The sequence below is a fragment of the Sapajus apella genome, unplaced genomic scaffold, assembly GCF_009761245.1.
Source record: "Sapajus apella isolate SASKATOON/1434 unplaced genomic scaffold, GSC_monkey_1.0 scaffold58, whole genome shotgun sequence".
NCBI lineage: Eukaryota > Metazoa > Chordata > Mammalia > Primates > Cebidae > Sapajus > Sapajus apella.
This window is the reverse complement of record NW_022436998.1, coordinates 5,833,618-5,850,911: the sequence shown is the minus strand read 5'-3', so window position 1 is coordinate 5,850,911 and position 17,294 is coordinate 5,833,618. Positions and strand designations below refer to the sequence as shown.

At 34.1% G+C, this 17,294-nt stretch overlaps 1 protein-coding gene across 7 annotated transcripts in view; it reads left to right on the top strand.

Annotated features, from left to right (window-relative positions):
- The window catches only part of KIF20B (kinesin family member 20B), a 68,342-nt gene that overhangs the window by 6,870 nt on the left and 44,178 nt on the right, over window positions 1-17,294 (top strand). For all 7 annotated transcript variants that reach the window (XM_032245574.1, XM_032245569.1, XM_032245572.1 and 4 more), the window contains 12 exons: window positions 1,126-1,212; window positions 1,304-1,420; window positions 1,883-2,021; window positions 2,920-3,104; window positions 6,151-6,187; window positions 7,052-7,279; window positions 8,512-8,623; window positions 9,494-9,565; window positions 9,962-10,108; window positions 11,061-11,223; window positions 11,763-12,050; window positions 16,340-16,479. In XM_032245574.1, coding sequence (XP_032101465.1) covers window positions 1,126-1,212; window positions 1,304-1,420; window positions 1,883-2,021; window positions 2,920-3,104; window positions 6,151-6,187; window positions 7,052-7,279; window positions 8,512-8,623; window positions 9,494-9,565; window positions 9,962-10,108; window positions 11,061-11,223; window positions 11,763-12,050; window positions 16,340-16,479 — 1,715 coding nt within the window. The remainder of the gene's footprint in view (window positions 1-1,125; window positions 1,213-1,303; window positions 1,421-1,882; window positions 2,022-2,919; window positions 3,105-6,150; window positions 6,188-7,051; window positions 7,280-8,511; window positions 8,624-9,493; window positions 9,566-9,961; window positions 10,109-11,060; window positions 11,224-11,762; window positions 12,051-16,339; window positions 16,480-17,294) is intronic.

Genomic DNA, 17,294 nt, shown 5'->3' with positions numbered 1-17,294 from the left:
TCTATTAAGAAGGTTGTTAGCTATAGGTCTTTTACGAGCCCTTTATCAGGGTGAGGAAGTTTGCATTCATTACACTTTGCTGAGAATTTTTATTACAAATGGATGTTGAATTTTGTCAAATGCTCTTTTTCCATTTGTAGAGATAAAAGTTTCTCTTCATTTATTCTTTTAATATGGTTAATTGCCTGGGTTGATTTTTTTTGAATGCTAAACCGACCTTATATTCCTAGGATAAACCATTCTTGGTCAGATGTATTATCCTGTTTTATATATTGGCTAGTATTTTGTGTGGGAAATTTTGCATATATCTTAATGTGGTATTTTGTTTTCTAATTTTTCCTGAGGGTATCTTTATCAGTTGTGTTATTCAGGTTATGGCAAACTCGAAATTAGTTAAGGTATTTTTATCTTCCTGTGTTTTCTTAAAGAGTTTATGTACAATTTGTGTGATTATTTTCTTAAATGTTTGATATAATTTACTGTTAAACTACCAGGGCCTGGATTATTTATTTATTTATTTATTTGTGGCATCATTTTGTTTGAAAATGGATTGAATTTTTGAATTTGCTTAATAGAAGTTGGGTTATTCAGATTTTCTAGTTATGTCTGTTTTGGTAAGTTGCGTTTGTCAAGTAGTTGTTTCCTTTTTATCTTTTTTGAAAAATGTTAAAACATTTCTTTAAAATTATATTTAAAAATAAACTAAACACATTTCTTCCTCAGAAAAAGTAACAAGGAGAATGGTACACAGTAAAAAAATTCTGAATGCCTTATGTTATTAAGCATTTGGATAATAGAATATGCTAGTTACTTTTGATTTATTCTAGAGTTATATTTTCCAGTGACTTAGGGCCTCATTAATTAGGCTTTTGTGGAAAAAAGGCTTATTATAAACTTCACATATAAATACAGAAGATGGAGGAAATGGAATCTTTTGTGGTGTATTTTGTTTTTATTTAAATAGATTTGTTGTTTTTCTAACATGATTGAAAGCGGAATAGTGACTGCTTAGAAGTTGTTTATGATCTCCATTTATTATGTAAAAACTAGCCATGTTAAGGAAAGATGGTCTCTGAAAAGCCTTATCTTTCAAAAACAAAATTTTGTTCTCCTTTATTTTTTAAGGCAAACAGTTTCGAATCTAAAGATTATCTCCACGTTTGTCTTCGGATAAGACCATTTACACAGTCAGAAAAAGAACATGAGTCTGAGGTTTGTGTTGAATTTAATCAAATTTTAATATTTTACTTTCATTTAAATTGGCAAAATACCAGTTCTTATTTATTGGGGGTATGCATTCTAGGGCTGTGTGCATATTCTGGATTCACAGACGGTTGTGCTGAAAGAGCCTCAAAACATTCTTGGTCGTTTAAGTGAGAAAAGCTCGGGGCAGATGGCACAGAAATTCAGTTTTTCCAAGGTAAAACTGAAGGTTTTTTTGTTTTTTGTTTTAAAGAGAAGAAGACGTGGCTTAGGCTAAATTGCTGTATAATTGTATATAATGAACTATATATTTTTTTGCTTATGCAACTTAGAGTTTAGGTTCTAGTATTTTTTCCTTAAAGATAAGACTCAAATCTCAGGTCTGGAAATATATAATTGGGTATAAATAGATCACTGTAGTGTTCTTAAAAATATTATTAATATATTTTTAAGAAATATTCTTTTCAAAACTTAAGTGAATACTTGATTCCCTGGTAGATTTCTATCTTGAAAACTTTCTGGTAGTAAAACTATCAAGTGTATTTGTGGGAGTGGGGATGTGGCACCTGTTTTAAGAATAACTCTTAAAAAATTTTTAAACAATAGTGATGGGGTGGAGCACACTATTAATATTAACTTGAATTTTCTAAAAACAGTTGTTTTAAAAATGCTTACTTAGGTTTTTGGTCCAACAACTACACAGAAGGAATTCTTTCAGGGTTGCATTATGCAGCCAATAAAAGACCTCTTGAAAGGACAAAGTCGTCTGATTTTTACTTATGGGCTAACCAATTCAGGAAAAACATATACATTTCAAGGTAAATATTGTTATACTTTGGTTGGAAAGGATCAGAAAGCCGTAATAATCATTCAGTATTTTTATAATACATGTATGTAGTTATGTTGCCATTATCTAGTTAAGTGTTTTCTCTATTTTTAATGGTACTAGCATATTGATTATGTATTGCTTTTGGTTGTTTTTTTTTTTTCTGAGATGGGGTCTCACTCTGTCACCCAGGCTGGAGTACAGTGGTGTCATCTTGGCTCGCTGCAGCCTCCACTGGCGGGTTCCAGCAATTCTCCTGCCTCAGCTTCTCAGTTTCCAGAGTAGCTGGGACTACAAGCCTGTGCCACCATGCCAAGCTAATTTTTATATTTTTGTAGAGATGTCGTTTCACCATTTTGGCCAGGCTGGCCTCGAACTCTTGACCTCAGTTGTTCCACTTGCCTTGGCCTCCCAAAGTGCTCAGATTACAGGCAAGAGCCACCATGCCTGGCCTTGCTGTTGACTTTTAATTCAGATTTATTTAATTCATTTGTAAAAATACTTTACCCATTGATAGAGATTTAGATGATGATAAAAATCCAGAAAAAGTATTGATGTGATACGGAGAATTAAGCATAGATGACCAGGAAGACATTTTATATTTCATTTTACTTTTGTAGTTTATGATTATGAGTGATTACAAATCTTAATATAGTTACATTATCTGAATGTAAAATTTCAGATTTTAAATCAGAATAATAGTCGATAAAATGTCGGTAATACAGTGAATACCAAAGTGATGAAAAACTGAGTAATCCTCAACTTCTCTCATTTTTGTTTTAGTTGTTGACTCTTGCCTATTGGCAGTATAAAAGGAGCTTTAATAGACAAGGAAAGTTTCCTCTTTCCTACTAGACTGAGAGAGTATAACATAAAAATTCCTTTTGTAGGCACAGAAGAAAATATTGGCATTTTGCCTCGAACTTTGAATGTATTATTTGATAGTCTTCAGGAAAGACTGTATACAAAGATGAATTTTAAACCACATAGATCCAGAGAATACTTACGGTTATCGTCAGAACAAGAGAAAGAAGAAATTGCTAGCAAAAGTGCATTGCTACGGCAAATTAAAGAGGTATGGATATAATTCCTGACTTCTTATAAACCCTTTAGATTGTTTCATCATATATTGGAATCTGTTTTGTGGTGGTAGTGTTTTTTGTTATTATTTTTTTGAAAAAAATATTTAAAACTTGATGTTTGAAGACATCTTTTCTACTTATTTTATGTTATAAAAACAGCAAGATTGTTTAAACAATACAAATGTAGATGGTTCTGAAATCTTTTTTGATTATTGTAGAGCCAGCACTGTACTTTTAATGTATGATTTTTTAAATTTTTGTTTTTTAATTGTGAAAGTAATATATACCCAAAAGTTAAACTAGGGAGTGTGAGAAACAAAAGGTAAAAGTTTCCTTTAATTTCATTCCTAAAGAAAAAAATTGGCTGGGCGTGGTGGCTCACACCTGTAATCCAAGCACTTTGGAGGCCAAGGTGGGCGGATCACCTGAGATCAGTTCAAGACTAGCCTGAGCAACATGGTGAAACCCCTTCTTTTTAAATTAAAAAAAAAAAAAAAAAAAAGGAAAAAAAGAAAGAAAAAATCATTAGTGGATTGGAAAGTATCTTTTTTGGACCTTTTCTCTCTATATATAAAATCCATACCCAGAGCTTTCTATCTGTATATATGTGTACATGTGGTCATATACATGATGTTTATGTCTTCCTATCTTTGTGTTTATATGTAGAATATAGTTTTGTTTTTTTTTTTTTTTTTTATTTATTTTGGTTAAACAAGAGATCTTACTATACTTATCATTCTATGACTTGGTCTTTCATTTAGTGTATCCTACATCTCTTCCTACTTTAAATCATGTGTCTTTTATCTGTTAAGTTATGTGTTTAACTTGTTTGTTTTAATTTTAAATCAGCTTTTAAAACTAAGTCTCCACTGATGGACATTTATGCTGTTCCAGTGTTCTACTATTTTGAACAGTGTTTCAGTGAAGAAACATTCTATTGCAAATATATTTGCTGCTAATTTTCCCAAACTCAGGCCAAAATTGGATATTTAATAATGTCTGGCTTGATAGGTGAAAAGTGGCTCACCTGAGTTACTTTATATTTCCTTAATTATAAATTAGGTGATTAGTACATCTTAGAATTTTTTCCTGTGAATTGTTACATACGTTCTTTGTCCATTTCTCTAGTATTGTTTGGCATTTTTTTCTTTTTACTGATTTGTTAAAATTTATTTTAAAAAATCAATACATTATTAATGCATTAGTTTATGGGTTGCAAATTTTCTGCCCTGATTGTGGTTTTCTTTTTTTTTTCTTCTTTTTTTTAGTTTTTAGAGACAGGATCTTGCTTTATCATCCAGGTTGGATTATAGTGATATGATCATAGCTCATTGCTGTCTTGAACTCCTGGACATAAGTGGTTCTCCTGCCCCAACTTCCTCTGAGTAGCTGAAATTATGGTTGTATCACACCACTCCTGGCTGTTTTGATTTTTTTTTTAGAGATGGGGTCTTGCTATGTTGTCCAGGCTGGACTTGAACTCTTGGACTCAAGAGAATCTCTCCTCCCTTGGCCTGCCAAAGTGTTGAGATTCCATGAGCTGCCAAGCCTGGCCCATTGTGTTTTTCGGTATTCATCTACTCAACAAATTTGATTGTCACCTGTTATTTTTCCAGGCAATATTTTCAGTTTTGAGGACAAATGGTACTGCCTTCATAGAGACTGACAATAAATAAAGAGGTAATATACTGTGAGGAAGTGTTATTTTATATAAGGTGGTACCATATCAACTTTTAAAGATGAAGTTATCCTTTTTGTTTATTCCTTTTGTGCTTTCTGGATATTGTATTATGTTTTCAGACATTATTCAAGGCTGTTAAAAACTACTAATAATTTTTATAAATATTTTTAACCTATTAATGCAAATTTTTCTTTTGTAAAACATTTAGAAACCAGGGTTTTAAAGCAATGAAAAGGTGTTACCAGTGGAGTTCAAAGTTGAACCTATGACTGTGGTCTCTGAAAGTAAAATAGTATTTTAACAAAATTTATGGAGATTGGTGGATAACGGCATAGCTAATTCATAGAGGAAATTAAAATCATTAGTAGTGAAAAAATTTTTTTGCTGGACATGGAGGCTTACGCCTGTAATCCCAGAACTTCGGGAGCCTGAGGCAGGTGGATCACTTGAGGCCTGTAGTTTGAGACCAGCCTGGCCAACATAGTGAAACCCTGTCTCTACTAAAAATACAAAAAATTCGCTGGGCGTGGTGGCTCACACTTGTAGTCCCAGCTGCTTGGAAGGCTGAGGCAAGAGAATCACTTGAATCCAGGAGGTGGAGGTTGCAGTGAGCCGAGATTGTGCCACCGCATTTTAGCCTGGGCAGCAGAGCAAGACGCTTGTCTCAAAAAAAAAAAAAAAAATCCTAACAAATTATCCAGTTAAAACAAAATATTATTTCACCTATGAAATTATTTAAGTGTTAAAAGAATGAGATAACGTACTTTCATACATTGTAAATGGTTCTAGAAAGCAGTTTGGCAATACTATGTTAAGAGTGAGAGCTTTAAAATATTTTATATCTTTTCATCCACCAATTCAGTTTTAGTTGTATATTCTAAGGAAATGGGTTTATTTCTATTTCTAAAGAAATAATTAGAATGCAGAAGAAAATACATGAAGATGTTTGTCATAGTGTTGTTGCTGGCAAAACTTGGTAAATAATTTAGATGTTTAATAATAAGAGAATAATTCAGTCATTTCATATCTGTTATATAGCCATCAAATGTTGTAAACAATTTTTGATTATGGGGCTAAAAAGCTTACAATGTAAGAATGGGGAAAAGAATAGAAGGGGAATATATTAAAATATTAATAGTAACCAGAGTGGCAAGGATTATGCATGATAATATTCTTTTTCATAGTTCTCTGTATTTTTCCATCAAACTATATTCTTTAGGAAAAATTAAAGAATTCATTGAATTGAGTGGGTGAAAGATTGTGATTTGGTGGAGATGTATTTGGATAGATAATTAATATCTTGATTAACCTTAACTAAAATGTTTTTTTAATTTTTTAAATCAATCTTTCTTTTTTAGGTTACTTTGCATAATGACAGTAATGATACTCTTTATGGTAAGGTTTCCTTGCTCACTCATCTTTGCTATGTTGATCATATGAAGTACGTTTGAGAAGCTTTTAATTTTTAAATCACTTCCTGATGTTTTATTATTAAAAAATTTTTAGGCCGGGTGCGGTGGCTCATGCCTGTAATCCCAGCACTTTGGGAGGCCAAGGCGGGATCGAGACCATCCTGGCCAAAATGGTGAAACTCCATCTCTACTAAAAATACAAAAATTATTTTGTATTTTTAGTGGTGGTGTGCACCTAGAGTTCCAGCAACTTTGGAGGCTGAGGCAGGAAAATCGCTAGAACCTGGGAGGTGAAGGTTGCAGTGAGCTGAGATCACGCCACTGCATTCCAGCCTGGCAACAGAGCGAGACTCCGTCTCAAAAAAGAAAAAAAAATTTTAAAAATTGTATTTACTTATTTGTTTTTTGTAGACCTCTTCTGTGATTACTAAGAATTTAATTTCTATAAATGACATAGTTGGTAATACTGGGAAAATGATGCATATTTATATGAAATGTCAGTCATTGTAATGTTTTGTTTGTATTAAATATTGCAGATATTCCTTTTACTGGTTACAATTTTAATATTAAATTTGAGAGACACTTGTTTGTCTTTTACATTTGATTTCTATTGGTTCATTAACATATTTTCAAAAAGAAAGGAAGGATAAGAAGTAGTCTAACTTTGGTTAATCCAAATATTACTTATATCTTCCTTTGTTACAAAAAATGTTGAACATAGATGGTCAAAAGATCAAGCATACTTGGTTTTTCAAGTCTGGGAATTGATCTATACTTTGGTCACATTTTTAGTCAGTTGCTTACTAAGGTGATTATTGTTTTTTCCTTTTTTTTCTTTTTTTTGTAGGAAGTTTAACAAACTCTTTGAATGTCTCAGAATTTGAAGGATCCATGAAAGATTGTGAACAAGCTCGTTTGAATATGGCTAATAATATAAAATTTTCTGTGTGGGTTTCTTTCTTTGAAATTTACAATGAGTGTATTTATGATTTGTTTGTTCCTGTATCGTCTAAGTTCCAAAAGAGAAAGATGCTGCGCCTTTCCCAAGATATAAAGGGCTATTCTTTTATAAAAGGTATACTAATGAATATTTTTATTTCATTGCTCCAAAGTTCCGTCCCTGGGCTTTGTGATAGCTGTAGGAAAGCAAACAGGAAATTGAAAATTGTAACACTAACTATTAACATTAAGAGAAGAAGAGAATTTTGTGCTTTGGAAGTATGTTTTGGTATATTTATTAAACGAATATAAAAGGGTCTATTTTGGTATTGTATTTGCTTGAGTATCATTAGTTGGATTTGTGGTGATGGAAAAAGCTGTGTATGGTTATATTCACATAATTCTCCTGCTTTGTAACAGTGTCCAAATTTTGGTGCTATGAAATGTTACTGTCCTTCCAGAGTGATTTTTCTAACCTTTTGAAACAATTACTCACAGCCGGAAATACATGTTAATAACATCATGACTCAGTACCTACATGCATGTGTATATATGCATATGGAATATTTACAACTCAGAAGTTTTGTTAATTATACTTTTACTACAAGGAATGTGCTGTGATATTTTCTATATTCTATGTCATTTCTATAAAATGCTGGCCAGATGCAGCAGTTCACATCTGTAATCCCAGGACTTTGGGAGGCTGAAATGGGTGGATCACTTGAGCTCAGGAGTTCGAAACCAGCTTGGGCAACATGGCAAAACACCATCTGTACAAAAAATACAAAAATTATCCTGGCACGGTAGCATGCATCTGTAATCCCAGCTACTCAGGACACTGAGGCAGGAGGATCACTTGAGTCTAAGAGATCGAGGCTGTAGAGAACCATGGTCATGCCTTTACACTCTTGGCTGGGCAACAGAGTGAGACCCTGTCTCCAAAAAACAAACAAACAAAATAAAAATACTGGTCATGATTCAATAGATTTGATTTTATGATTCACTAATAAATTACAATCTTGAGTGTTTAATAGCTAGGTAGTTTTATAGGTTTAATCTATATTGTATTTTGCCTCTCCTTTTTTCCCCTAGTGTCTAATTCTAAGGAATTGTTACTGTATTTAATTTTCCCTTTGGCAGATTCTGTTGAAAAACATTTACTTCGTGTGTTTGCGTAATTTAAATACTAGAACATTGTTATAATCTCCTCTCGTATGTCCTGAAATAGCTGAATTGACTAGCTAGGATGTGTTGTTAGAAGAAAGATTTCATTATATGTCACTAGGAAAAGACTTTGAAAGAGATTACACTGTAGAACACATTGTTTGTTTCAACAAATTAATATATAATCCTCTTTATTTTTTAAAGATCTACAATGGATTCAAGTATTTGATTCCAAAGAAGCCTATAGACTTTTAAAACTAGGAATAAAGCACCAGAGTGTTGCCTTCACAAAACTGAATAATGCTTCCAGTAGAAGGTAAAGAATAAACTCTGTAAGAGTAAACTCCTGTCACACATGGTATTCTATGCTAATTTAAATACAGCTAATTTTAGATTAAAGTGGGCAGTAAGTTCGCTCATGTTAAATAAATTCATATGGCATAAACAATATTTTGCAAACTAAATAACACTAAAAACATTTATCAATACTGTTTTCTACCCTGTCAGTAGGTTTATTAATTTATAGGAAGTCTCTCAGGTATTTTTACTCTTTCAGAATGTCAGTATCTAAGCTTAGTATTTTTGGAGTTGCTAATAATGGTGGCCTTTTTTCTGGATCTTTCTCACTTATCCTGTGAATACTATATATATACTGAATGAGGCTATAATCTCAAGGGGTTAAGGAAAGATGTTTTTGATGGGATTGGAAGATGAGAAGCAAAGGAAATCAGTTTAAGCAATGAGATAATTAAACAGGCCTTTTCTTAAGAGAGAAAGAGCCCTATTCCAATAGTTGGGCATGGGACAATACAAGATACGGATCTATAGGTCAAATGTATGCTTTGCTTTAGGTATATTTTCAGAATGTTAGCTGTACATAATACCATTTTAACTAATATTTTTTCAAACAAATTGTGACTTTATTATAAATGGTGTTATTAGAAGTTGGACTGCCAAGAGGAAATAATTTGAGGGATTTAGGGCTAGGCAAAAGATATGATTTTAGGCATTTGGATATGTAGGTGACAGAACATTGGGTTGAAATATCTAGCAGCTAGTTGGAAAATGCAATGGTGGACTGTAGTTAATACTAGGGTAAAAATAAGGTTGGCTTGGATATTTGCTATTGCTATTTAGAATGCAGAATTTAAAAATGTAAAGATAACATTTGATCTTTGTATTTCAGCCACAGCATATTCACTATTAGAATATTACAGATTGAAGATTCTGAAGTGTCTCGTGTAATTCGAGTCAGTGAGTAAGTTGAATATTCTTTTTAGTTTGTTTTTGCTTTTGAGATGGAGTCTTGCTGTGTCACCCAGGCTGGAGTGCAGTGGCACAATTTCAGCTCCCTGAAGCCTCCGTTTCCTGGGTTCCAGTGATTCTCCTACCTCAGCCTCCCGAGCAGCTGGGCTTACAGGCGTGTGCCACCATGCTTGGCTAATTTTTGTATTTTTGGTAGAGACAGGGTTTCACCATGCTGGCCAGGCTGGTCTCAAACTCCGACCATGTAATCCACCCACTTTGGCCTCCCAAAGTCCTGGGATTACATGTGTGAGCCACCACGCCCGAACAAGTATTCTTTAAATGGTAATTATTCATAACTGTTCTGAAGAACTTTTAAAGTAATTTTGTTGTTGTTGTTGTTATTCAGATTATCTTTATGTGATCTCGCTGGTTCAGAACGAAGCATGAAGACACAGAATGAAGGTGAAAGGTTAAGGGAGACTGGGAATATCAACACTTCTTTATTGACTCTAGGAAAGTGTATTAATGTCTTGAAGAATAGTGAAAAGTCAAAGTAAGTGTTTCTGAAAATGTTACTAGCATATTAAATATTATAGTATTTAAACTTTCAACTTCTTTGTTCTTAGGAAGTTATTTTTTGATTTTTAACGTGTATCTTATGTAATGACTGTGTATGGATTGTGATTAAAGTACTTAAGAGGGGTTGGATTAAAGAAAATGATAGGAATGTCAGTTGATGCCAATAACTCTTCAAGAAAAGTCAGTATTTTCCATGGCAGGCACTGTAAGTGAGAAGCTTCTAATGCTGGTTTAAAATCTAAAACCACTTTATTAATGCGTTGTGTGTGGTCCTAGATGCAATAGATTTTTGCATTAGTTAGCATTTTAGACTGAGTAAATAAAAATCAGCCTTCATCATTTCTAGTTAAGGTGTTTCAGGACATCTCTTGACAGTTGCTCTATACTAGGGAACATAACCAGTTAAATGTGATTTTCTTTGTATTTTACATAGTGGGTTATTGTTAGTAAGTAGCAGCAGTTAAAACAAACAGCCAGGCATGGTGGTTTATGCCTATAATCCCAACACTTTTGGAGGCCAAGGCAAGAGGATTACTTGAGCCCAGGAGTTCAAGACCAGCCTCATCTCTACTAAAAATAAAAATAAAAAATTAACCAGATGTGGTGGCAGACACCCACAGTCCCAACTACGCTGGAGGCAGAGGCAAGAGGATCGCTAGAGCCTAGGAGGTTGAGGCTGCAGTGAGCTATGATTGTGCCACTGTACTCCAGTCTGGGTAATCAAGCTAGACCCTGTCTCAAAACAGAAATAAAAACAAACAAGAAAAAAGAAAACTGAGAGGGACTATTACATTTGGAACTAAACACTAATGTAAAGTTTAATTTCATGATAGGTGGATTAATTATTTCTTTGTAAAATTTGTTAGCGCCCTGACTTCATGAGATTTGTTTTAACTTACAATGTTTTTTGAAAATTTTTTTCATAGGTTTCAACAGCATGTGCCTTTCCGGGAAAGTAAACTGACTCACTATTTTCAAAGCTTTTTTAATGGTAAAGGGAAAATATGTATGATTGTCAACATCAGCCAGTGTTATTTAGCCTATGATGAAACACTCAATGTATTGAAGTTCTCAGCCATTGCACAAAAAGTAAATATGTATTTCATTAAGCCTCTTCTTATTATTAGAATATTGTTTTTCTTGAAATAAATATTTTAGACTTAATACAGTAAGCCTAAAAGATAACTGAAAATTAAAAATGTAAGTATTTGACCAAGTAGGAAGACATGAAAAAGGATTGAAGGTTGCCCATGCTAGGATTAAAATGACCTTTAGTAATGAGTTAATAATAAACATCAGTTAGAAATTAATGAGTATTTTTGGAATGAATTGTGTTTTTGCCATTCATCTGGTTCATTTAGTACTCCTAGGTAATTGGAAAACCCTCTGCAAAGATTAATACTAAGAACTTAGCCCAGGAAGATAGATTTTTTTCTCTAGTTTACATATGTAAAGTTTTTTCCTATCAGAATGTTCATTTAGGGATGCTAGTTCCTGTTGGTATGTTTGTTTGAATAGTTTTTCCTTTAATGCTGAGGTTTTTTTGACTTAAATTTTTAAAATAATCATTTTCTAGTGGACAATTCTTGTCTTTTCTGTTTTAAAAGTCACATTGACTATTTTAACAGGTTTGTGTTCCAGACACTTTAAATTCCTCTCAAGAGAAATTATTTGGATCTGTCAGATCTTCTCAAGATGTATCACTAGACAGTAATTCGGATAATAAAATATCAAATGTAAAAAGAGCCACCATTTCATGGGAAAATAGTCTAGAAGATTTGGTGGAAGACGAGGATTTGATTGAGGAGCTAGAAAACGCTGAAGATACTAAAAATGTGGAAAGTGAACTCGTTAATGAAGATCTAGATAAAACATTAGAGGAAAATAAGGCATTCATTAGCCACGAGGAGAACAGAGTATGTATTAAGAACTCATACTTCTATGCTTGCCTTTTTATTCTGAAGTTAAGGTTAAATCTTATGGCTCTCGTCAGTTTTTTTCAACAATACACTGAAGTCTTTGTGTTCAACTTTTATTTTGAAATATTTCAAACCTGTAGAAAGACTAGTACAATGAATACTCATTTACTCTTCACCTGGATTCTCCAGTTATCATTTTATAAGTATGCAGATACACAGTTTTTGGCCTGTACTATGTGAAAATACGATCCAGACATAATGATACCTTACAACTAAATATTTGAACATATATTTTCTAAGAATATGGACATTTTGTTATGATAACAAGACCATGAAATTTTCATATTCAAGAAATTTAACACTGATACACTAATATATCCTCATATACTGTTTGTATTCAGATTTCTCCAGTGTTCCCAATATGTTCTTTATAGCCACTTTGTTTTTGTCTGCAGCCAGAGTTAACACATTGCTTTTGATTCTTGTGTTTCTTCAGTCATTTCTGATCTAGCATTGATATTTTTGAAAAGTGGGTGCTACTTTTCTCATAGAATACCTGCAGCCTATATTTGTCTGATTATTTCTTCATGATTGAGGTTTAATACATTAAGAAAGCATTTTATATAGGTTAAGTTGTGAATTTCCCATCGAATCACACCAAGAGCCACATGATGTCTGATTTTTCCATTCTTAGAGCTGCTAAGTTTTGTTCACTTGGTTAAGATACAGTATTTCAAATCTTTATTTTAAAAGTGTATTATCTATGGGGTGATACTTATAGACCATGTGAGTATCCTTTTTCTAAGTGATTTTATGTATTCCATCAGACTTTTAGTTTGCAGTCTCAAGTACAAGTGCTAAAAATACCTACCAAGTACCTATGATCCCATATCTTCAAAAACAGAAATTGTTTGTTATCTTGTTTTTATGACAAATAAATAAGATTTAACAGTTGTTGTTTTAGCCTGTGTCCAATTATGGAGATATATAAATATATATGTATATTTATATTTATATATATATATATATATCTTTATTTATTTATATTTGAGACGGAGTCTCACCCTGTTGCCCAGGCTGGAGTGCAATGGCACGATCTCAGCTCACTGCAACCTCTGCCTCGCTGGTTCAAGCGATCTCCTGCTTTAGCCTCCTGAGTAGCTGGGATTATAGGTGCACGCCGCCATGCCCAGCTAATTTTTTTTTGTATTTTTAGTAGAGACGGGTTTCACCATTTTGGCCAGGCTGATCTCAAACTCCTGACCTCGTGATTTGCCCGCTTCAGCCTCCCAAAGTGTTGGGATTACAGGCGTGAGCCACTGCATTTGGCCACCCATTCCCCTCTTTAATTGGCTATAACTCCGTGAGTATACATGGAGTCCTCTTACCAGTGCCTGAGGAACACTAGTAGACCCGTGTTCATGGGTGTGCTTTAATGGTCTTGACATATCACATATCACAGTACCCTTTTGGATTGTAAAAGTACAAGTAGATGGATGATATATTGGGTTAAATACTCATTTTAATAATTTACTTTCATGTCCCTGAAAGCGATTATTGAACATATGTTTGGAAACAAGAATGATAGCTTCAGATGTAGTACAAGTCTCAGTTTATCTGCTCACTGTGTGATTAGACCTTATTACTTTGTCTTTTGTAATGTATTAAATAGTACCTCCTGCAGTGACAAAAGGGAGCCATTAATAGTCTAGATTGGCTGGTGTACTGGTTCACACCTGTAATTCCAGCACTTTGGGAAGCTGAGGTAGGAGGATTGCTTGAGCGCAGGAGTTTGAAACCAGCCTGAGCAACATAGTGAGACCCCATTTCTACAAAAAATAAAACAATTAGCCCATGACGACACATACGTGTAGTCCCAGATACTTGGGAGGCTGCAGTGGGAAGATTGGTTGAGCCCAGGATTTCTAGGCAGCAGTGAGACATAACTGCGTCACTGCACTCTGGTCTGGGTACCAGAGTGAGACCTTGTCTTAAAACAGACAAACTAAAAAACCCAGTTTTACTCTTTTTCATCTCAAACTTGAAATTTTTATATAATGTTGGTTAGTAAAATTTCTGAAATTACTAGAGAGAAATATTTAATGCTATAGTTTGCAATGGATTATATAGTGCAAATGCATATCTTATAACATTGACTAGATATTTTAAGGAAATTCATCAAGATGTTGTCTAATATTTGACATTTAAAAATCAACATAATTAGGTGTTGCATGCTTTGTTTTATTTTTTTTCTTTTAGAGATAAAGTTTTGCTCTGTCTCCTAGGCTGGAGTGTGATAGTATAGTCATTGGCTCACTGCTACTTGGAAATCCTGGGCTGAAGTGATCCTCCTGCCATAGCCTCCTGAGTAGCTGGGACTGCAGACGCATGCTACCACCCCTAACTAATTTTTAAAATTTTTTTGTAGAGATGAGGTCTTGCTCTATTGCCCAGGCTGATCTTGAGCTCTTGGGCTCAGGCAATCCTCCTGCTTTGCAAAGCGCTGGGATTACAGATGTGAGCCACTATGCCCAGCCCTTTATTCACATTTTAATGAGAGGATTGGGACTTTTAAAAACCATTATAAAATACCTTGATATTAGCATACATATACTTAAATTCATTTGGCAATAATAGCCTGAATATTTTTCAGCAACAACTTAATCAGATGCTAACAATGTTAAAACCTAATTATTGAAAACTATTAAACTCCCAGGGTTTTTCCACATTCATTCTGATTTTTCCTTCGGTAGTTATTATTTATTGTTTTACACAGAAAGTGTGTAGCTGTTTAAAATTATTAAAGTAGTATTATGTATAGTAGAGTGAAAAAGAAAATTTAAATATAAAGATCTCTCAAATCTACCACCCAGTGATAATGGATTTTTATTACATATTACTGTTTTGTAACCTGGTATTCTTTATATAAAAATAAATTGTGAAAAGTATGAATTATTAATATAGGTTGGCTAGGCATGGTGGCTCATGCCTGCAATCCCAGCACTTTGTGAGGCCGAGGCAGGCAGATCATCAGAAGTGTGAGACCAGCCTGGCCTACATAGTGAAACCGTGTATCTACTGAAAATACAAAAATTAGCCAGGCATGGTGGCAGGCTCCTGTAATCCTAGCTGCCTAGGAGGCTGGAGCAGGAGAATCGCTGGAATGTGGCGGGGCAGAGGCTGCAGTGAGCTGAGATTGTACCATTGCACTTCAGCCTGGGCAACAGAGCAAGACTCTCTCAAAAAAAAAAAAAAAGAAAAAGAAAAGTTGGAATTATTAGTATAGGTTATCATTCTTGATTACAATGGTTTGCTGTATGATAGTACCATAATTGAACCAATCCCTTAAGTTTGGTTAATTTGGATTCACTTTTTCTTTATTTAAACACAACTATTACCACAGAACAACAGTACGGTGATCAGTGTTCATACAGCCAGAATATGGGTTTGGGTCATTTATAATTATTTCTTTAATATAAATTCTTAGAGGCAGAGTTTCAAAGTCAGGCTATCTATAGAACTGTTTTCAAATAAAGTTTGAAAGATCCGTAGCTTAGAGTTTATTGTTTAATTTGTTCAGTAGCTTTAATTAGAAACATTAAAAAGAATATGAAGCTGTTTTTGTAATGCTACAATTTATGTTATAAATGTATACTGGTCATGTTTTATTTGTTGCTTTATATATTGTACATTTTTCATGATTATGTATTTCAAAGGCTATAGAATTGCTGCTGACATCTGGATAGTTATAACGGCCTAATAAGATAAGTTTATGTAACATCTTTCTTTGACAGATTGGTTAGTGGGTGTTCTTAACAACTTTTCTGCTGTATACAATCCTTGGGCTTTAAACTTTTAGAGGCCACTTTTAAACTAAACTTTTAGCATTTACCAGAGATCTGATCCTTATGTTCCCCACCTATGAAATGTGGATGATGCCATGCTCACAGAAAGTTGTATGGATTAAATGAAACAAATATGGAACTCCCCAGAGTCGTTCTTGATAGATAATAAATGCTGAAATTATACTTTACTTATTTCTTAGTGTAACTACACAGTGAGACATTTCAGTTACCAAAGGTCTATTTCTAAAAAGTGGAGAGGGCAACCTGATTTTTCAGATTAATGAATCTCTGCAAATGTATAATTTTTGCAGAGAAAACATTGTCACTATTAAAAAGGACACATAATTGACTAAATGAAAAGTTTAATTTTTTGAACAGTTGGATGGTATTTCTCTTGGGATATATTTATTCTTTTATAAGATTTTTTTACACATATTACAGAAACTGTTGGACTTAATAGAAGACTTGAAAAAAAAACTGATAAATGAAAAGAAGGAGAAGTTAACATTGGAATTTAAAATTCGAGAAGAAGTTACACAGGAGTTTACTCAATATTGGGCTCAACGGGAAGCAGACTTTAAGTAAGTTATTTATTTCATGTCCAGGTAAAAATTGAAGATTTTATTTACTTTTTAAGTTTATTTGACTTAACTTACTTGTTTTCATATTAGGTGGCTTCTGAATTACGATCTTTTTATACAAGCTCGAAAATAGTTGTTACTGGTCTGGTGTGGTGGCTCATGCCTATAATCCCAGCACTTTGGGAGGCCTAGGCGGGTGGTCAGGAGGTTAAGACCAGCTTGGCTAATATGGTGAACCCCCGTCTCTACTAAAAATAGAAAAATTAGCTGGGTGTGCTGGTGTGTGCCTGAAGTCCCAGCTTCTTGGGAGGCTGAGGCATGAGAATCTCTTGAACCTGGAAGGTGCAGATTACAGTAAGCTGAGATTGTGCCACTGCATTCCTGCTTGGGTGACAGAGTGAGACTCTGTCTCAGAGAGAAAAAAAAAAGAAAAGGTTATAGCTGTTACTAATCCCATGCATGGTTATGTACATTTTCTTTCTTTCTTTTTAAAATTTTAGCCTTAATTTTATTTTTTGAGATGGAGTCTTGCTCTGTCACCCAGACTGGAATGCAGGGGTGCGATCTCGACTCACTGCAAACTCCACCTCCCAGGATTTTGCCATTCTTCTGCCTTAGCCTCTCCTGCCTTAGCATCCGGAGTAGCTGGGATTACAGGCACGCACCACCATACCCGGCTAATTTTTGTGTTTTTAGTAGAGACAGGGTTTCACCATGTTGGCCAGCCTGGTTTCCAACTCCTGGCCTGAAGTGATCTACCTGCCTCAGCCTCCCAAAGTGCTGGGATTACAGGTGTGAGCCACTGCGCCTGGCCT